Genomic DNA, 22106 nt, shown 5'->3' with positions numbered 1-22106 from the left:
AGAACAGAGAAGAGGACTTATTGGGGCTGATCGCTCATGTACTCTGCACACGCTCGCCGCACCCCAACGACAGTGGCCCATCTGAGGCCTCCAGTGGCTCCTGTCCACACTACTGGTGATCGGTCCCCAGAAGATAGTACTGCTGGTCCCAACCCCCTCCCCCAACGGCCGCCTTGGACACATTCGGTGTCCATCACTTTGAATAACACACGGGTTTTAGCGCCCATGGCAAGGAGGCGCAACTAGGTGCAGCGCTGAGGCCAGCAGATGGCTCTTGGCCACGACACTTTGAGGCTCCCCTTCCACCATCTCATCACCATCAGTATGATATGTGTTGGAGTTCTGAGTACGTGTCTAGCTGCCTCCCCAGCAGGTTGCCCACAGACTACTCTAATGTGGCAAACACCAACATATACTGCAGGGAGAACCCATCTTCTCATCAACCACTAAGGCTGATGTAAGCATGGTCACTAACTGTTTGCCCACCCAGCGTGCGCCAAATGCCTAATACAGTAACGACAGTAAGGTGTGGGTGGGTCGGGGGGGGGGGAAGGGGCAGCGGCTCAAAGGTTAAGGCCTAAGACTACCTGCTGGGTCAAATGGTCAAGGCCAACATGGTACTCACCCTTCCAGAGCGCAGCAAATCATTGAAGCGCTTGCGGCACTACTTCCTGAGCACTGTACATCATCATGGGCACTTACAGCATCAACCACCTCCTCCCACGCCTGCCTGGTGATGTAGGGGGCCCTCCTCCTCCCATCCTCTGGATACAAAATATCCTGATGGCTGGACATCTCTTGGAGGAGGACAGCAAGGCATGCATCTGCGAAGCGAGGGGTACACTGGCCCCCCGCTGGCCTCTCCTGCAGCTTGCCCCCCTCCTCCTGCTCCTGTTCCTGTCCTCTGAGAGCAGCCTCTCTCTCTTCGAGTGGCCATGGTGCACTGCCTAAATGAGGCTGCCTGGCCACTCTTTATACAGACTGCCGGTTCCCCATTGGACCCAGCGGTCTGAGCATGCCCGCCTCCGCGATGATTTTCCCGTTCTACACGGGAGTTGCTAACCCGCTGGGTGGGACTTAATTGGCCCGCCTGCGCAACATGGCGGCGCAGCCCGTTTCGGCGGCGGCAATCGGCTGCCCGCCTGCCGCTGGGTCAGTCGGGCCCACCCGTCAAGGGCAAAATTCAGCCCATAGTAATTCATTAAGCATAGTTAACAACTTCCCACAAACGATTGACTGTTTCAAAGCGAAATTATTTGTTCAGCAACAGTTATTACCCAGGTTACTGTTAAAAACCCAATCACACCTCACTGAACAAGGCTTAACGTTTTATGGGATTTCTAACAGTGATGTTAGAGCAAAAAAGGGAACGGTTTCATCATTAACTGATTTCACTGATTACCGCCTTGGGATAGCTTGGGGGTCCACAGCCTGTAGTGGTGCAGTGAATGATAAATCGCAACTTCAGAATTTGCACTTTACTCTGCGCTTATCGTGAAGTTGCGGTCAGATTCAGACGGGTAATGACCGTTGAATGCTAGCAGTTTGCTGTCAAAAGCTCTACATCCTCAGGGCTGTCATGAAGATATTAATGTATATAATGTTATTAGAAATTATTTTAAATTGGACTTGATGCATGGTCTGTGTTTGTGGGTATGAGTGTGTGTGTCTTAACTGGATTAAAGCCTTCTCGTCTGGGCACTTTGATGTATAGTAGTTTTGCGATGTTAAACAGTAAGGTAGAGGGTACATTTGCATTTTGTTGAATAAACCATTCAAAGACTGGGGGTGAAATCTTGCACCTAGCTTGGAGACAACAAGCAATATGTTTATATTATTAATAAAATTGGTACTATGAAAGACACGCCAAGCGTAAAATGATGCGCGATGACATGGGGCGTTTGCCCCAAAATCATCGCATACTCGCGTGATATTTCATTCGGCGGGCGCGCACTGGAGTTGGCTGCGTGCCCGCTGATAATTAAAAGGCCTATTAAGGCCATTAACAAGTTAATAAAAATCAAACTTACTCTGCCCGTCCAACCTTACGGTTGGCAGGCAGACAAAAAGGCCAAACAGCCTTTACATTTTTTAGGAAACCTCATCCACGGGCAGGATGAGGTTTCCTAAAGCAAATAAACATTAAATAAAAACTACATTTTGGAATTAAAAACATGTCCCTTCTCCCGTAACAGAGTCACATGAGGGGACGTGTTTTTAAAAAATTTTTACTCTCTATTCATTTTTTTAAAAAGCGCTTCAATCTCCCTGAGGCAGCTCTGAGCCTCGGGGGATTGAATTGAAGCACTCTTTCACACGCATGCGTGGACTGCGCATGCCTGGCTCTCCCTCCTCCCCCACTGCCTGCACAGGTAGCAGTGAGCACTGCCACTCACGTTCCACACAGAGGGGGCCTTAATTGGCCCACCCGTGTGAAATCACGGTGCGGAGCTGATCCTGGGAGCCGGTCGGCTTCAGGACCACCCCCCCCGCTCCTGAAGAGGGAAAAATTCTGGCCATGATATACAGCATAATGCTTTTTTCATATTCTAGTTATCACAATAAATGGAGAGGAACAATTTTGTACATCGTTTTGACAAATATTTTCATGTATTTTAACAACTTGCTTTACATCTGCTTAGTTGGAGAAATGTTTAGATTTTGGATTTTTCTAATATTTTATGCTAAATATTGACTAGACTAGTAAACAATCACACACACGTTCGGCAATTCAACTAGCTGATATTAAACATATGGGAACATGTTCATGCCAAATTAAGAGTCATAATAGTTAAAACCAATATCATTCTAACAGGAAGTAAAATCAATGTATAGAAATGTACCCATAAGATGAGATCTTTTAGCAAGTTTACAAGTAACCTTGTGAAGACTGTTGTGCTGCTAATCTGGAATGTTTCTACTCAGATGATAGGTGGAATTTAATCTAGGTGACAGTCTTGCGTGCTGCTGGAGAGCTGGTGAGAGACTGCATCACCTCCTTTGGGGAAGGCCTGCCAAATTGTTGTCAGTTAGGCACTTAAGTGGTCAGCAGTGAGCCTTCCCCAGGATCAAGGGCTCTGGGGGCAGAAATCCCACTCCTGAGAGCTGCTTGCCAATCAAAGGCTGGCAGCTCCTCATTGCTGTCAGCATCACCAGGACAGCGGTGGTACCTTCCAGAGGCCCAGGATCAGTGACGGACCCAGGCCACAGGTGATTGAGGGCAAGATGGAAGTCATGGGATGAGGGTTGATGGCTGGGGGTGACAGGGAGCTAGGAAGAAAGGGCAGGGTTAGCTCTCAGTGGACCTCTCCCCTTCCCGATGCTGGGTCCCTCGATTGAGCACTGGGGACCTGACAGTGAGGCACCACCCCCTCCCTGGGAGCGCTACAAGCAAACCTGACAGGGTGGTTGAATACCAGCGACAGCGAGGTGAGGCCCTTAAGTGGGCATTAATTGCCCACTTAAGGGCTTGAATTAGCAGTGGGATGGGATGGCTGTCCATCAGGGCAGCAGCGCAAACGGAGTGGGGACTCCACCTGCCACACTCCCCACCCCTCCCTGCCGCCCCCCCGCCCGATTAAATGCCCCTGCCTCCAAACCCATCTTGTGTAATAGATCTCTCTCTAGATGACTATCATTAAAATTAATAGGAATCACAATCCTTTCTACTCCAAGATACTGAGATTAATTTTAATCCTTCCCCCTTCCCCACAACGAACAGGAATATGGTTGGAGGAGGGTTCGTGGTTGTGACATTGATTGATCTCAATTAATGGACTGGATATTGCCGTAAGAATGATAGCAAAAGTATCAGCATTCACTGCCATTGGTCTTCTGGAACTGACAGCAATCATGGGGGGATAAATGTTCCCCTTCAGATTTTATGTGTGTGAACACTGAACACAACAAAACTTTTGTCAAGTAACTGAATTTTTATGATGATTAATTTCTTTTCTAATTGATGAAGGTTTAAAGTTATATGATACTGTGACAGAGAAAAGTTTATTCATTGTGATGATAAATTGAAAGATTGTGAAATCAAGGGTGTGCTTTCCTTCTGTTAACTTCAGCAGACACATTATAGAGAGGGCAAGATGCAATTTCTTGTATGGTTGGGGAAATTTCACCCATGCCTCAAATTGTTAGATCAGTAATTAAGATAGCATTAGCTCCAAATTAATGTTTTTGTTTAGAGAGTTGAGAAATGTGTATTAATTAATCAGCAGATTTCATCATACTTTCAAGTTCAAAACAGACAGCAGGAAATACCACGTTAATATTTTAGTAATTCTTGTAGTTTGTCAGTACAAAATGAGTTGCTAGTAAATGGGCTACTATTGTTTTGTGATTGGCTACGTGATCTCATTGATCAGAGGTCCAGCTTTGAGAATGATGGAAAGTAACAGCATCATTTGAAAGGCCTGCTTCTGGATGAAACATCAAACCAAGGGCCCATTTGCCCTCACTTAAACGATCCCATGGCACTATTTCAAAGAACAGTAGGGAAGTTATCCCAGTGTCCTGCGCAGTATTTATCCCTCAATCAACATCACTGAAAAATCTGATTATCTGGCTGTCGCTTTGCTGTTTGGGGGAGTTTGCCGAGTGCAGACTAGCTGCCATGTTTTCAATAGTACAGCCGTTGATACACTTCAAAAGTACTTCATTAGCTGTAAAGCCCTTTTGGACGTCCTTTGATGGTGAAAGACACTATATAAATCCATGCCACTCTTTTGTGAGAGAAGCACCAAAGAGTAGTCATCCCTTCCTCTTCTGTACAAGTTACTAACCTGATACAGATTTCATCTCATTCTGAAGCCCTAAATAAAATTGCAGCTTTAATCTTTAGTTGGGGGGTGGGTGGGGGGGGGCTCCCTTTCTTATCTTTGGTGCCTCAGGTCATGCCGTAGCACTGTAGCATTTCCCTGGCTGGTAGTGGTAAGCTCCCTCAGTGTGGCAACAATCCCTTTGGGAGCCAATATTGAATTCCTAATGAGACCCAACCCATGAAAATGTGTCTGAGTCACTGCAGCAGGTGGAAGTCCTGTGCCAGTCTAGTTCTACCAGTGGACCTGCCTCAGTGGGAAACCTAAAAAGACAAAAAAAAAAGACTTGGGCCTGGATTTTTCCTATGGCAGCAGGCTGGGTGGGGTGGGCGTGGAGCCAATCACCGCCCATGATTGGCTGCGCGCCACCATTTTACGTGGATGAGCCAATTAAGGCCCACCCAGCGTAATGCATGGCCAGTAGCGCTCAGCGCTACCTGTGCAGGCAGGGGGAAGAGGGAGAGTCAGGGCCTGCATGCGTGTGAGAGAGCGCAGCAATCTCCCTGAGGCACAGACCATCCATCAATAGTAAGAAGGGGGGTCCAAAGTGACCTCACCTTGGCGCAGCAGCTGCCTGTTGTCTCTTCAGGCTCCTCTCAGGGTGCTCCAGATGACAGCAGCAGCTCCTCCGCCCCTCTGCCAGTGACCGTGGCATCTGATGAGGCTGTGGCAACTGGGGAGATGCAGCCATGCCAAAGGCTGCTTCCTCCTAGTTGGGGCCAGCACACTCTCCATGGGCCAAATGATGCCTGCCAAGGTCACCTGCCACTGGATTCTCCACTCCTGCCACAAAACCCACTGCAGACTGGATAGGAGAATTCCACCCATTGTGATTATTTGAAATTTGGCATTCTTGCATTTTTCCTGATGAGTGTAAGACCAAAAGCTTCAGCAACATTTCTCTCTTTGCAGCAAAAAAACAACTACCTGAATTATAAGTGATTTAAAATGAATGAAGTAGATTTTGCTTTCCTGTGCCTGGGGTCATTGGAGCCCTTAGGCATAGTGCATAGCTAAAAAATTGAAAGAGTGGAATCACTTGGCCATTACGTTAAGTGGTAGAAAATTGGACAGGGCCCCCTTATTATTGCATAATCCCCTCACCTGACTTTCCTATGTACTGTGTCCAGGTGATCCAAAATGTTCAGGCACAGGGATAGAGAAATCAGCTGCCATGCATCTGATTCTAATATTTTGTTACAATTAAATGTTGATACATCCTAAAACTTTGGCTCACCTCTTCAGCTTTCCACTCCTCGTTCAGCACTAAGGGGCCTAATCTGAATAGCCAATCAATTAATGTCAGTCAGTGAAAACATGTGTAATATCTAGAGAACTTTCAATAAGTTTTGACCTTGTAGTGATTCGGGTCTTTATGAGAATTTACACGTCACCTCCTCTGTATATAAAACTGTAATGCTTGCCAATAGTTCTAAAATAAATGTTTGAATATAACTATTAGATTTCCTGCTCTTGACATTAGTAGTTATTTATTATGCTATCTAGATTTGAAAAAATGTAGGAGGAACCAGTGAAATTCTCATCTTTGATAATTTCATTGAAAAAGGAGGTAAGTAAGCAGGCCTAAAATCAGCAAAGAGAAGAATTTTAATCCCATTTATCGCCTGACCAACGGGGCATGGTATTAAATTTGTATTTTAAATATAGCCCATGTCAGCAGTGAAAATGAATGAGGTGAAGCAATGCCAACAATTCAGCATCTTTTGACTTCAATTCCTGGAGCAGAATTTTATGTCCCATGGGCGGGCACGTGTCCAACCCGATTAGGTGTAAAATAGTGTGTGATGACGTCGGGCAAGCGTCCTGATACCATCGCTCACTTGCGGACAATTAAGAGGCCTGTTAAGGCCCTTAAGCAGGTAATTAAGTTGTATTTTTTGCTGGCCGTCCAACCGTTTGGTTGGCAGGTGGGCGAATTAGCCAGGCAGCCTTTGGATTTTTTATGACACCCCACCCATGGGCGGGATGAGGTTTCCAGAAGTAATTAAAAAAAAAGAAACATTTTTCAACATCATTTTAAACATGTCCCTCTTCATATGACTGAGTCACACATGGGGACATTTTTCTCTCATTTTTAACATGCTTATTTTTGTGTCCACAATTCTTCAGCTCCCTGAGGCAGCTCTGTGCCTTCAGGGAGCTTTCAGTGCATGCTCCCCCACGCTTGAGCAGACTTTGGTGTTCGCCCTCCTCCTGCCCCCACCCCAGCAGCGCTGACATTCTCAGCGCACCTTTCATGCTGGCTGGCCATTAATTAGCCCGATTACAGGCGGCGGTCCGTTTCGCGGCCGCTCCCAGCCCGCCCGCCTCGCCCGCCAGATAAAGGGAAAATCCTAAACAAAAACAAAAATACCTGGAAAAACTCAGCAGGTCTGGCAGCATCTGCGGAGAGGAGCACAGTTAACGTTTGGAGTCCGAATGACCCTTCAACAGAACTAAGTAAAAAAAGAAGAGAGGTAAAATATAAGCTGGTTTATTTCACCTCTCTTCTATTTTTACTTGGTTCTGTTGAAGAGTCATGAGGACTCGAAACATCAACTCTTTTCTTCTCCGCCGATGCTGCCAAACCTGCTGAGTTTTTCCAGGTAATTCTGTTTTTGTTTCTTCTTCCTTTGAACTGTTTAAAGTACTTAACAAGATGATACTATCCACACCCCAAATCTTCTGTTCTTGCATTGGCTATATTTGTTATCTTTGTTGTGAGTACGAATACCTCCCAGCCATCAGAGGGATTCAACAGTATGCAGAGAAAACAAGATCACTGAAAGCGTTCAGTAAAGTTGCAACACCTAGAAACCTCAGAGCACTGATAACAATCTTGGTATTGTGCAACCTGGAATCGATCAGATGCAGAGACATAAAAGCAAAAAACTGCGGATGCTGTTTTCTTCTCCGCCGATGCTGCCAGACCTGCTGAGTTTTTCCAGATAATTCTGTTTTTGTTTTGGATTTCCAGCATCCGCAGTTTTTTGTTTTTATCAAAGGAAGAAGACGCAATCTCACTGGTGACCACGGAAGATCAAGGGTAAGAGTACAATTAATCCAATGAAGGTTTTGATCAACCCCACTGCTTCTTGTGCAGTTTTTAAGAAAAACTAGTGAATTGAATCAGAAGCTTAGCATTAAGAGAGAGAGAGAGAGAGAGAGAGGGCCAAAATGATATCTTCTAAAGAGCTGCAATATGTCCAAAATCTAAAAATCAGAAAACACTATAATTTGTGAACAAAAGCAAAAATATAGATGCTGGAAATCTGAAATAAGAACAGGAAATGCTGGAAATACTCAGCATGACATAAAATCATCAACTTGAAACACTTGACTGGATTTTGTTTCCAGGGTCCTGATCCCAACACTAGGCTGAATTCCAGGTCGGGAACCCAGAAGTGGCTGTGGGAGCCACTGGAGGATATTTCTGAAGGGGCCAGTTAAGAGGCTACCTCTGGGAACCCTGCCCAATTAGATGATGGGCAGGATTCACAACCAGGAGGGCCAATGGGAGCGGCCAAGGTTCTAGGCAGCTGGCAGCCCCATGTGGAGAAATGGGCACTGCCGCTACAAGTCTAGACAGCAAGGGTACCTGAAGATGCCCTCTGAAGATTTGTACAAAATATACCATAGCCACAGCTGGCAGTCCATCATAGCAAAGGGGGAGGCCCGCCAAAGGAATGCCTACAGCCGCAGCTGTGGTCCTCCTATGCACCTCTCCCCTCTCCAGCCTGCTGCTGGGAAGCCACCACCATTCCATCCCCTGCCCATCTGACAAGTGGAAAATCCCTACAGCATTTTTAAAATTCTTTCACAAGATCTGGGATTCACTGTCTAGACCAGCATTTATTGCCCATCCCTAATTGCCCGTGAGAAGGTGGTGGTGAGTTGTCTTCTTGAACCACTGCAGTCCATGTGGTGTAGCTACACCCACAGTGTTGTGAGGGAGAGCATTCCAAGATTTTGACCCAGCGACAGTGAAGGAACGGCAATATAGTTCCAAGTCAGAATGGTGAGTGGCTTGGAGGAGAACTTGCAAGTGGTGGTGTTCCAATGCATCTGCTTCCTTGACCTTCTAGGTAGGATATGAAGAGTGCCCTCCACTGGCACTTTAATTGTCCTAATTCGCTGGCAGATGGGTTGCCGTCACCTCCCAAGATGCTGCCTCCCTGAAAATAGGCTGGAGGCGGAAGCACACTGTCAGACGGATATGTAGACTGGTGATGAGAAATTGCTGCATGTCCACTCCCCTTCCAAATGAAAATTCATCCCATTATGCTCTGTTCTTCTAACCACAAATGCTGCCTCACTTGCTGAGTATTTCCAGTATTTTCTGCTTTTATTAACATTTGATAAAATCCATCAGACTCAGGGTAAACCAATGTGCAATTAATTTATTAGGTAGAATTTGAATTAATTAGGAAAATATTTGAAGGTGGCTCTGTCTGAAGATGGCTCGCTCCATTTCAAAATAAAGGTGATGAATGATATCTGCAGGTATCAGTTCTGAACCAGAGTAAATGTAAGATGAAAACTTTAAAGAGAAGTTCTGGGACCAGCTTTTTGTAGAATTTGTCCGGAAGGCATGTACTTCAGGTGTTTTATCAGTTTTAAAGAAGCCTATGTCCTGGAGCACCACTTCCATTCCTTGCTCCCGAGCTCCCTGCACCTCCTTTTGGTTCAAATGCATTAATGTCTATTCTGCTAATGATAGGTGGGCCTCAGGAGGAACTCTGAATTTCAGTTGATGAAGATCAGAATAAATTACATAGCTAATCTCCTCAAGATGTTCATGTTTGTCATTACCTGTGCTCATTACAAGATAGTGTCTCCTCAAGACAGTAAATGTCCTGGGTTATCACCATCTCATAGTGTTGGATATTCTGCAGAAAAATTTGAAATGGGTTGTTCATTCTGCAGGAGGGGAACTTTGGAGGTCAATAACAGATGTGAACAGAGTCAAGTTGAGAAATCCACTCGCCCAGTCACCCCCCAGGAAACCAAAGCCTCCCTTTCTTACGAGAAATTACATCGCACTTTCTCAGCTCAAGGCAGCTGAAGTCCTGCAAAATCATGGGACTGAATCTGAAAACCTGGAGACAACAACCTGTAAACTTTCATTCTCAGGTTAAGCCTGCAATGCAGCCTCTGGGGGAGGTTCATTGATTCTTCTGTTGCCAATGGGTACTTGTGCTTTTTATAACACATACCAGAGCAGGGATAGGGAACGAAAAGCAGTGTTTGCCAAAATACACAACTCTGTGCCCAGAGTTATTTTAATTGGTGCTGGGACTTTTCTAACCAGATGCTCATCTTTAGTTTCTTTTCTCAGGCTCTTTGCTACTCTTCTATTTTAACTTTATTGTTTCTGGCTTATTGCCTTACTGTTTTTACTCTTTCTCTCAAACATTGATTTCTATCTTTCTCTTCCAGCTTATGCTGTTTCTTTCATCGCTACCTCCATTGATTGTCTTTCAGACAACCAGACAGTTAGATTTGCAGTTAATGCTCCACCATCAGGGATGTTTTACAGCATGCTACCTGATGCCAGACCCTAATATTTAGCAACTTTGGCAGTTGCCACAACTATAATATAGATCTAATTTCTAAACCATAGAAATAGCAATCCTGGAAATTCTCTTCCAAACCTACATGAGATTCAGTTAAAGACTATTCTCATCAAGAGTGGGAGAACTGTGGTAATGCTCACATTATCCTAATTTTGACTAACTCAAACTGGGCAATAGGCATTACTTACAGCAACAATTTGTAGCTGTCAAGCATGTGCATGTTTGCACAAGATCTCTACTTTTGCTTCTTTATAATATATTATTTTGTGTCACTCATAGATAAAATTATAAAGAAGAAGTGATCAGTCTGATAAGACATCAAGCAGCTCCAGTTAGATAATAGTATCTCTCCTCCTGCCTTTTATTCATGATGTGAACCAAGACCCACCTGTGTCAATGCAATTCCCAAGCCTGGTTGTGAAGAAGACACGGAGACCAAGATGCTTTGATGGAGACTGTTTATTACTTGCCACAGAGCTTACTTCTCCACTCTAACTCCAGAGACCCAGTACTGGCTGACTCTTCTTTATATCCACAATAACTAATCAATACCCATACACTTGTTCACCTTATTACCTTCAACTCTTGGTATTAAACACCCATCAAACAGAACCTATTAGATACTAAGTCTGTCTGCCCAGATTCCCTAACAACCAGTTGTGGAGCATGGAAACCACCTTATGGGTTACTAAGAGTATAGTTATCATACCAATTTTGCATCACTGTAATGTCCTTCCACTTCAGGATTTGCAAAGATTGTATTATAAATCCAGAATGATGCTTTTACCTCACCTTAGTGGGATGCAGTAGAATAAAATGGTGGAGAAATTAATGGCTGACAAATTAGATTAAGCAATGTGGCATGAACTGGGCGCACAGAATGCTCAACTCAATGGAACAGTTAGGTCCAAGGTTGATCATAATTGAATTTTGGGCCTCATCTAAATTAGACTGTTAAGCTCTGCAGCCCCAGGCAGCATGCTGATGAAGTAAGTGGCCATTGATTTCTGGTTGGTCAGGTAGTGCCTGTTGGGTCTCTAGATATTTTACCAGTTTAGAAGAACTTATGTAACTGTTTTAAGCCTGTGGAAATACCTGTACTGCACACAATACATTTCAAACGTACTGGCTAGGAGCAATGCAGCATGTAACTATTCTCTTTAAATAACACTGCTACTGCTACAGCTGCTCCCTCAACTTGACCCACCCAGTGGTGGGTGCACTGGATTTACTAAAATGCACGCAAGTCAAAATGAGAGCTGATCGATGATGGCTGCACAAAATTTGGAGGCCTACTGCTCATTTTTCTAGTGCAAAACAGACAACTGTTAGTTAAAAATTGCTCCCAGAGCCTTCTCATTCTTTCCCTATGCCAAGCTCTTACAATGTTAAATGATGTGAATCCATACATTAGAAGTTGCTTGTCATAACGTTTAATAAAGTTCCAAAGTATTTATATTCATTCCTGTGCAAGCTATCCCATTTAAAGCATGCAGCTACCCCTAATGAATATATTAACAAATCATTGTTGGAGAAATTATTGAAGAAGTTGTCCTTTGGGTACCAGCAAGATTTATGACTGTACTGTTTATCATTGATAGCTGGTAGGGTTTATTGTTGTTATGATTTATCATTGGTGGGTTTTACCACTAACAGTGTTTGTAGCTAGTAAGGGTTAGGCTAACATGATTCATGTCTGGTGAGGTTTAGGCAGGTAACGTTTACCACCGTTATGATTTGCTAAATATTGATTTCAAGCAACAACCCCACCCCAACAACCACCATCCATGCAAAACTCCCATCACAAGTTGGCCAAACCAGGCTGAACAGTGAGTGCCAACTATTAAATTTGGTGTGGCCAGATGTTTCTAAACCAGTATTGTGTCATGTGCATCATCATGATCATCTAAACATCTCCCCTTTACATTCAACAGCATTCCCATCACTGAATTCCCCATCATCAACATCCTGGGGGTTACTGACCAGAAATTGAACTGGACCAGACAGATAAATACTATAGCTACAAGAGCAGGTCAGAGGCTGGGTCTCCATTGACTATCCATACTACAAGGTATGAATCAGGAATATGATGGAACCACCCTCTGCACACCTTGTGAGTGCAGCCCCAATAACACCAAAGAAGCTTTTCACCATCCAGGACAAAGCAGCCTGCTTGATCACCTCACGCTTCCCCATGTTGTATTCCATCTGCCACTTCTTTGCCCATTCTCCTAACCTGTCCAAATCCTTCTGCAGCCTCCCTGCCTCCTTAATACTACCTGTCCCTCCACCTATCTTTGTATCATCTGCAAACCTAGCCAGGATGCCCTCAGTTCCTTCATCTAGATCATTAATGTATAAAGTGAAAAGTTGTGGTCCCAACACTGACCCCTGCGGAACTCCACTAGTCACTGGCCGCCATCCTGAGAAGGACCCCCTTATCCCCACTCTCTGCCTCCTGCCAGACAGCCAATCTTCTATCCATGCTAGTACCTTGCCTCTAACACCATGGGCTCTTATCTTACTGAGCAGCCTCCTGTGCAGCACCTTGTCAAAGGCTTCTGGAAGTCCAAGTAGATAACATCCATTGACTCTCCTTTGTCAGGTGGAACAAAAGCAGGACAAGTATTGGTTAGAGGGTGGAGAAAATAAATACCAAAGATGTCATGGAACAAAAGGCAAAGGGTGTGGTAAAAAGTGGTTGTAGTAAAGAAGCAAAGCATAGGTCGAGAGTAGATATTTATAGCAGGATAAAGGTCAGCTCAATCTGAAAGCAAAAACAAGATACAGGCTGGCACATTCGGCAAAGAAAAAATCAAAAATCAAAATGGAGAATGGAGTTCATGCACTGAAATTGTTGAACTCAATGTTAAGTCTAGAAGGCTGTTAAGTGCCTAATCGGAAGATGAGGTGCTGATCCTCTGTGTAGTCCCCTTATGGATGGCTGCCTTTGAGGGCCCTCTGGGAAGTCCCCAGGCTTCATTGGGCAGTTTCCCCACATGGCGACGCGCCTTCTATATGCAGGCAAAATACAGGAAGTGGCCCTTAATTGGTCACAAGTAGCTCAATTGGCCTCCTATCAGCCGTCTTTCCCATTGCTGGTAATGTGCCATGGCGGTGGGAAGATATTGGGCACACCTTCCAGCGCTTTCCCCCGCCAATTAGCCAGCCCTCCCACCTCCCAGCCCATCCCATAAAATCCATAAAGTTCAACCCCATAAATCTAATGAACTTGCTTCAATAATGAAATGACATTTCAAGGAAGAGAAATATATGATAAAGTTTTTACTGGTTGGTGTGGCAATATAAGAGCTCTGTTAAAATAAATTGAGAAATTTACAATGGAACTTGGCAAAAGTAGCAGCTTCAGTTCAACCATAGGTTACATGTGCACTCAACCATTCACCCACCCACCTAACAACAAAACAGGGACATGACAACAAAAATAAAAACGACGCCTACTCACAGCTGATCTAAACATAACTTATAGACACACCTAACACAGAAATGAGCAAACTTTTAGTACCATTGTCAAAAGCCTCACCCACAAATGACTTTAACACTAGCTGTTCAGTTAATCCTTTGCTTTTTTTAGTTTTTCATGGCTGCTAATTTACTGAGATCACTCCACACTGCTGGTGTAGGCCAGCTTCATCCCCCTTGTAGGGTAGACGTCTTGTCATTCAGCAGTCCTGCCTCTGAGCTAGAAGCAGGATTTTACTGACCACACAATGCTCCCCACCCCACCCCTGCTGGGCATGCTTTTGGCATAAACTATGATAAACCGCTTTCCCATCCACTCCCAACCCAGTTGCCACAATACAGATGGTGGGTGGGTGCTAAAATCAGCAGCCCGCCCACCATTTCCAAAAAAATTAATTATTAACAAGCCAGTTGACCTGAATATTATTCTGCCCATGCCATAATACGGTTGGTGTGGGCAGGTAGGGCACGATTCAGAAGTCATTTTTTAAATAACTTTGTGGAAAAGTTGGGGATTGGTAGGGGTGTTCATCTTTTGGGGGTGGTGCCTAGTGTGCATCAGGGGCACCCCCCACTTTGTGCCTCCCTACCTGGCCTCCAAAACCCACTCCCTATTCCTCTCCCTAGGCTCCCCGATCCCTTCGCGCTTTAAAATCCCGGGACTTCCCTTATTTGGGTCCTCCAGGTTCCACTGCTTTTCATCATGGGCCTGCTTAATCCCAGCAGTGCACACTATGGAGTTCAGGCACTGCCAGGACGGCAAGAGCAGCCAGCCAATCAGCTTGGACGGCCGGTCTTGAGGGTGGGACATCATCTCACTGGGGGGTGGAAGTCTGACTCTCACCTTCTCAAAGCCACTTGTAGAGTGTTAACGCATATTAACGGCACTATTGAATCTCGGTTGGTGCAGCACCGACATTTGTTCTGGGGGAGGGGGGCAGGAACACCTTACTGCCTCTCCCCCCACCCACACACCCCCGAAATTCAGCCCCAGGACTTGTTCGCCATGAAAGGTGTGTTCATGACACAGTTCATGCAGGATGATAATCAGCCTGCTAATTCTTCCAACGCTTGCTCACTAGTACCAAAAGGAAAAAAAGTGTTTGAAGATATGAAACAATCCCGCATTGCACCATTTTCAAAATAAAAAACACAAAAGCCTGGGTTAAAAAAACAATAATTGAAATTACGATGCTGAATTGAATTTGTACTTCAGTTGCTAAAATAAATAGTTATGATGCTATTTGACTGTAGATTAATTCACAGTCAAATTTATCCAGTTATCAACTTTGTTGCCACTACTGTACCCTGACAATTAAACAGAAGAAATCCCTGTGACAGATGACAAGTAGCGTACTTGCCTCTTCACCAGAGACTGAGAAATCAAAGGGGATTTCCCCAGGCAACTCTCATTTCCTTTGTAGTGGGCAGATTCAAAGCAGTTGTGCAAATGACCTGAGGACAGGTCATGTCCATCTCTTCTGGGGTTGCAGGCAAGGAACAAAGTGTACTGTGAGGAAAAATGTCGGTTAATTTATTTTGATAAACACCAATTTACATTACAGTACAGATTCTCAGCTCAGAACTGGGATACATGAGTAGTTAAATATCAAGGTATTAGGCATTATTTGAAAAGTAAACCTAATTAAATCAGAATTATTTGCAATATATTACATTACATTAATAACTAGGAAAAGATAGTGGATCCCACTTATCACTAACAGTTTGCATTTTTAGCAGTTTTGCTGAAATACAAAAGAACCTTTAATTTCTAATCGACTATTGTTTCTCTGCTGTCACGGATCTTATCACATAAATGATTAATACCGCGTACCAAATTCCTCTTTCTGCTATTTTAACAGAGGAATTAATCTGTTCAATTTAAATGGATTAACACCTCCATTTAGTTAGCTGAGAGAGGAATTTGGTATGGGTTCATTAAGGATTTATGTGATAACATCTCCCGCTGTTACTTCTAACCGTTAGAGCTCATTTTGAAAGTTTACTGTTCTGAAAAGACTCAGTAAAATTACTTCCGCTTTTACAACTACTGGGTCCAAAATTCTGAGTGGGTCCAAAATTCTGAGTTGCTTAGTTTCATGCATATGTGTGATCGTTCTGGTAAAAATGGTCAGGATTTGGGTATAAATCAGATATACCAGAATTAACATGATATAACAAGGACGTGGCAGCAGGCCACCAAAGTGATGTATGTGTGAAAATTACAGGGCAATGAGACCCAAAGCTGTTCTAGATATTCACCATTTTATGTATGAATTGTACTGCTTGTTTCTTTGGTAGCACTGGATGGCAACATGGTTAATGTCCCATTAAGCAACGGTAGATTTTATACCCTCTTCCTACACTAACGGCGGGATTTTCTGGACCCGCCCGCCATCTTCCGGTCCCGCTGAAAGTCAAAGGACTTCTGGCTGGGGCGCCGCCTCTCCCGCAACAGGGCAGGAAAATCCCGGCCTAAGTGTTGGATTTTCCGGTCCCGTGGCCCCACTGAAGTCAATGGACCTTTTGCTGGTCCGTCAAATTATCCATTCCGCCTGCGACGCTTCCCATGGTGGCTGGGACCAGAAAATTTACACATACGTATGTGCCTCTTCTCCAAGGACAGAATATTGCGCTCATCGGGTGGACACATACTGGACCCTAACGAGTGTAAAATGACACGTGATGATGTCAGACGAACGTCCCGACATCACTGTGCACTCGCGCAATATTTTGGTCGGCGGGTGTGCACAGGAGTCGGTAGAGCACCCACTGACAATTAACAAGCCTATTAAGGCCATTAAGGATCAAATTAAATGAAATTTTTTGCTGCCCACCCAACACTATGGTTGGCAGGCAGGCGAAAAAGCCAAGCGACCTTTGGATTTTTTGTGAAACCTCATCCACGGGCGGGATGCAGTTTCGATCAGTCATTAAAATAAAATGTAAACTTTTTCAATCTAATTTCTAACTTGCCCCTGCTCGCCTGACAGAGTCACCTGAGGGGACACATTGCGAATATTTTAAAACATCTTTCTTCTTTATTTTCAAAAATCTTCATCTTCCCTGAGGCAGCTCTGTGCCTCAGGGAGATTTTCTTGTGCGTATGCGCAAACTCCTGTGCCCTATTCCTCCCCCCCACCACACACGCAGGCAACACTGAGTGCTGCAGCGTGCATTTCACGTATTGGCCCACCAGCGTGAAATCGCGGTTGGGCCCCGATTGTGAGTGGTGGTCACGACTGCTTACGGGCCCACCTGCCACATCCGCCCCAAGTATTGTCTAGCTCCTACTGTCCTCACTGGTTCCCCATGCTTCTGTTCCCTAATTCTTTCCTACCCAGCCTTCTCTCACCCATGGCCATCTAACTCTGCACATCGCTCCTGCCCCCTACCCCTTCCAGTTCATTCTAATATCTATTTATAACCATTTGGGGCCTAGCTCTGACCATTGTCACTCACAGAATATAGGAGGTACAGCGGGACACTATTGCAAAACTCTACCCATATAAATTAGCTGACTTGCACGTCATGGAAGTCTTGCTCTACCTCTGTTTCAATGGCATGGTTGGAAATTCAAGCTTTTTGTCTTTGTTATTTCCCATAGAATATTGCCGTCGGCCTGCAGGGGCTGGCCCGACACGCTGATGCGTAAAATGATGCAAGATGATGTCGGGCATGCGTCCTGACGTCATCGCACATTATTTCGATATTTTGATTGGCGGGTGCACGCTGGAGTCGGCTGCGCACCCACCGAACTGTCAACGGCCTATTAAGGCCATTTAAAAAGTAATTTACCCTATTAACATCGCTGCCTGTCCAACCTTAAGGTTGTTGGGCAGGCGAAGAGCCCAAGCGGAACTTCGTGTTTTTCAGGAAACCACATCTGCAGGCTCTGACTCTCCCGGCTCCTCCCACCCACACAGGTAGCACTGAGGATTACGATAAGACCATAAGACCATAAGACGTAGGAGCAGAAGTAGGCCATTCAGCCCATCGAGTCTGCTCTGCCATTCAATTAGATCAACTCCTTTCCTGCCTTTTTTCTATAACCCTTGATTCCCTTACTGATTAAAAATCTGTCTATCTCAGCCTTAAACATACTTAATGACCCAACTGCTACAGCCCTGTGCGGTAAAGAATTCCACAGATTGACTACCCTCTAAGAAGAAATTCCTCCTCATTTCTGTTTTAAATGGGCGCCCCCCTTACTCTGAGATTATGCCCTCTTGTCCTAGACTCTCCCACAAGGGGAAACAACCTTTCAGCAACTACAATGTCAAGCTCCCTAACAATCTTATATGTTTCAATAAGGTCGCCTCTCATTCTTCTAAACTCCAATGAGTACAGGCCCAACCTTTTCAACCTCTCCTCATAAGAAAATCCCTCCATATCTGGGATCAACCTAGTGAACCTTCTCTGGACTGCCTCCAACGCCAGTAAAATTTTCTTTAGATAAGGGGACCAAAATTGTTCACAGTATTCTAGGTGTGGTCTAACTAGTGCTTTGTATAGTTTTAGCAAGACTTCCCTATTTTTATACTCTACTCCCTTTGAAATAAAGGCCAACATTCCATTTGCCTTCCCTATTACCTATTGAACTTGTATGTTACCTTTTTGGGATTCATGCACAAGGACTCCCAAGTCCCTCTGTGCTACAGCCTTCTGCTCCTCTATTCTTCCTGCCAAAGTGCATAACCTCACACTTTCCCACATTATATTCCATCTGCTAACTTTTTGCCCACCCATTTAACCTGTCGATATCCCTCTGTAGAATTCTTGTGTCATCCTCACTATTTGCCTTCCCACCTATTTTTGTGTCATCAACAAACTTGGTGATAGTACGTTCACATCCCTCATTTAAGTCATTAATATATATTGTAAATAATTGAGGCCCCAGCACTGATCCCTGTGGCACTCCACTAATTACAGATTGCCATCCTGAAAATGCCCCCCTTATCCCAACTCTCTGTCTTCTATCAGTTAGCCAGTCCTCCGTCCATGCTAATATACTGCCCCAACACCACGGGCTCTTATCTTATTAAATTGCCTTATGTACCTTACCTTATCGAATGCCCTTTGGAAATCCAAATATATTACATCTACTGGTTCCCTTTTATCTATCCTGCTTGTTAGCTCCTAAAAGAATTCTAATAAATTTGTTGGAAATGATTTCCCCTTCATGAAGCAATGCTGACTCTGCTTGATTAGATAATGTATTTCTAAATGGTCTGCTATTACATCCTTTATAATAGACTCCAACATTTTCCCAATGACAGATGTTAAGCTAACTGATCTATAATGACCTGTTTTTTGTCTCCCTCACATTTTCAATAAGGGTGTTACATTGGCCCTTCTCTCATCCTCTGGGACATTTCCAGAACCTAAGGGATTGCTATGAGTGCATCCAATATCTCTGTAGCTACTTCCTTTAATATCCTAGGATGCAACCCATCAGGTCCAGGGAACTTTTCAGCCTTTAGCCCCATTAGTTTCCATAGTACTTTTTCTCTAGTGATAGTTATTGTATTTATTTCCTCCCCCCATTTTGCCCCTTGATTACTGAGGCGTCCTCTTGGCTGGAGGTGAGGATGTGGATGGAACTGAGGGACTGGCTGGGTGAGGGATCGGTCACTTGACAGAGCTCACACCTCAAGGGACAATGCCACTAACTCTCACACACACCCTCACATCTCCAGTTAGTGACATTAAAGTGTGAGCTCCCTGTGGCTATGTGATGCACTTGTGAACGTGTGACTTGAGAGTGATGAGAACAATCAACTCAATGAGACCATTCATCCTGTAGCGGCTGTCCTCCCCTGCAGGGTATTGGCCCTGACCACTGCCTCCCAAGCTGGACTAACGAGGCTGCCACCCACCCCGCAGCCAGAGCGGTGATAAAGGACACCACGGCAAGCCTCCACTATGCCCAAAAGGCGATTGACGGACATGTCATTGAACCTGGGGGCTGCAGTCCCCCTGCCCCCCAGGGCCATGTCCTCCCCGCAGCAGCCATGGGCTGGAAGCACCGAGAGGTGTGCGTGTGGCTGGACTTTAAAAATGGCGCCTGGCATGCTGAAGCACTACCGGGCGTGGGTTACACTAGGCGGGCCTTAATTGGCCCTCCAGCATAAAATGGCTGGGCGCAGCCGATTGCGGGCTGCAATTGGCTCCGTGCCCGCATGCCATATGAAAATTTCACCCCATATAGTTTTTGTATATACATTTTTATCATTTTATTTTGGTCAACAGAATAATGCCATTTCTCTGATGAAGTCCTGAAGAATATGAATGTGGAAATATTGTAGACAGATATAAAAAATGACAGAGAATCGCTTAAAGGTTAACCAGGAGAAAGAAATGAGAGTATGAGAGGAAGCTAGCTAGAAATGTAAAAACGGGTGGCAAGAATTTCTACGTAATTAAAAAGGAAAAGAGTAATTGGTCCACCCACGTAAAATGGCGGCACGGACCCAATCGGGGGTGCCAATTGGATTCACGCCTGCCCCCGCACAACCCCCCAGACGGGGGGGAAATTTCTGGCCTACGTGTTTGATTTGTTGTTAAATTAATACATGCTTGATTTAGTTTTATATAAAAAACCTTTCGAGGCTCAACGGCCTTATTCCTGAATTCAGAGCTGCTTCTCAAACAAAAACAGAATTACCTGGAAAAACTCAGCAGGGCTGGCAGCATTGGCGGAGAAGAAAAGAGTTGACATTTCGAGTCCTCATGACCCTTCGACAGAACTTGAGTGAGTCCAAGAAAGGGGTGAAATATACAACCACACCAACCCCCTCCACTTCTCTCTCTCTCCCCCCACCCAAACCACACCCCCCCCCACCCCACCCCCCCACCCAACACACCTTAAACCAGCTTATATTTCACCCCTTTCTTGGACTCACTCAAGTTCTGTCGAAGGGTCATGAGGACTCGAAACGTCAACTCATTTCTTCTCCGCCGATGCTGCCAGACCTGCTGAGTTTTTCCAGGTAATTCTGTTTTTGTTTTGGATTTCCAGCATCCGCAGTTTTTTTGTTTTTATCTCTGCTTCTCAAACATACTGATTGAAAATATAGATTATGAAGGTTATTCAAGTTTCCCTCTGGGATTTAAACAACACAGCCTTTACCAACTGCTGTGTCATAACAGTAAAAACGAGGAACCATCCCTGGAATTAAGAAATGCAATGTGTTACTCAGGAGGATTTGCTTTACTTTATGAAGAAATACCGACACAGATCACTGTGATGCTTATCATTTCAAACATATCAAATCCTGTTATTTCAAGTAGTTGAACTAAGTGACGAAAACATATGGAAGGAAACTCTCCTCACAGTAGTTATTGCCAGGTCAGAGTCCCATTAATTATTGAGAATCTTGAAAAAAAATAGACCACCTTAAGCCTAATGCATGCAATAACTCCGCACCACATATATATTTATATACTTGACTATCACGAAAACTTGCAACAGCGTACCAGAAAACTTTTATTAATTTTTAGAGCTTTGAATCACATTGCAGTACTTGTAACTATTTAATTTTTTTCTAAACTGGATAATCAAAATACAAAAACATCAGTGGGTTTATCAACAGATTAAATTACATGAGAAAAGATACGTGCCCTGGAATTTAAGTTCCAATTCAAACATTCACCTGCTACTCTCCTTTTCCTACAAAAGGAAATAGAACATTTATTTATTGTTATTCATCTTACCTGACCCTCTGCCGTTTAAAGTAGAGTATAACTAACAGAATAGCTGCAAAGAACAAAGTGTACCACTGCATTCTTGTCCCACAAAAATGCCTTCTTCACTTCTTTGTGTGGGATTTTTGAATTCCAATTATAAGAACTGGTTTAAATCTAAAGGTTGATAACCCAAACAGCAACAGGTTTGACTTGCCTTGTGACTTTCAGACAGTCAAAGTGGCACAGGGCAAAATGACGCAGCCTTTATAACAGAGATTTTTAACTTCAGAATATGGCATCTTTCCATTACTTGAGCCCTCCCCTTTTAAATTGACATGCTGTAAGATTCAAGTTTTTTAAAAAAAATATGAAAAGTCTTGTTACATGACGTACAAACCAGAACTAATCTGCTAATTTTGGATATTTCCCTGAAGAGGCAACTCAGAGATAGAGGATTTAGTTAAAAAAAAACTTGCAGTTCCTGACCTGTAAAAAAATCTGTACAGATTACGCCAACTATGAGATGGCTAGT

The 22106-nt window shown here is 44.3% G+C and overlaps 1 protein-coding gene across 2 annotated transcripts in view; it reads right to left on the bottom strand.

Moving 5' to 3' along the window:
- Positions 1-21807, bottom strand: part of ptgis (prostaglandin I2 (prostacyclin) synthase) — an 85540-nt gene extending 63733 nt beyond the window's left edge. For both annotated transcript variants that reach the window (XM_041204456.1, XM_041204457.1), the window contains exon 1: positions 21602-21807. Coding sequence is in view for 1 of the 2 variants with exons in the window: in XM_041204457.1 (XP_041060391.1) it covers positions 21602-21672 (71 nt within the window). In the remaining variant the exon portion in view is untranslated. The remainder of the gene's footprint in view (positions 1-21601) is intronic.
- Positions 21808-22106: the final 299 nt, after the last annotated feature.

The sequence above is a fragment of the Carcharodon carcharias genome, chromosome 14, assembly GCF_017639515.1.
Source record: "Carcharodon carcharias isolate sCarCar2 chromosome 14, sCarCar2.pri, whole genome shotgun sequence".
NCBI classification, from domain to species: Eukaryota; Metazoa; Chordata; class Chondrichthyes; order Lamniformes; family Lamnidae; genus Carcharodon; species Carcharodon carcharias.
This window is presented reverse-complemented; position numbering and strand designations above follow the sequence as displayed.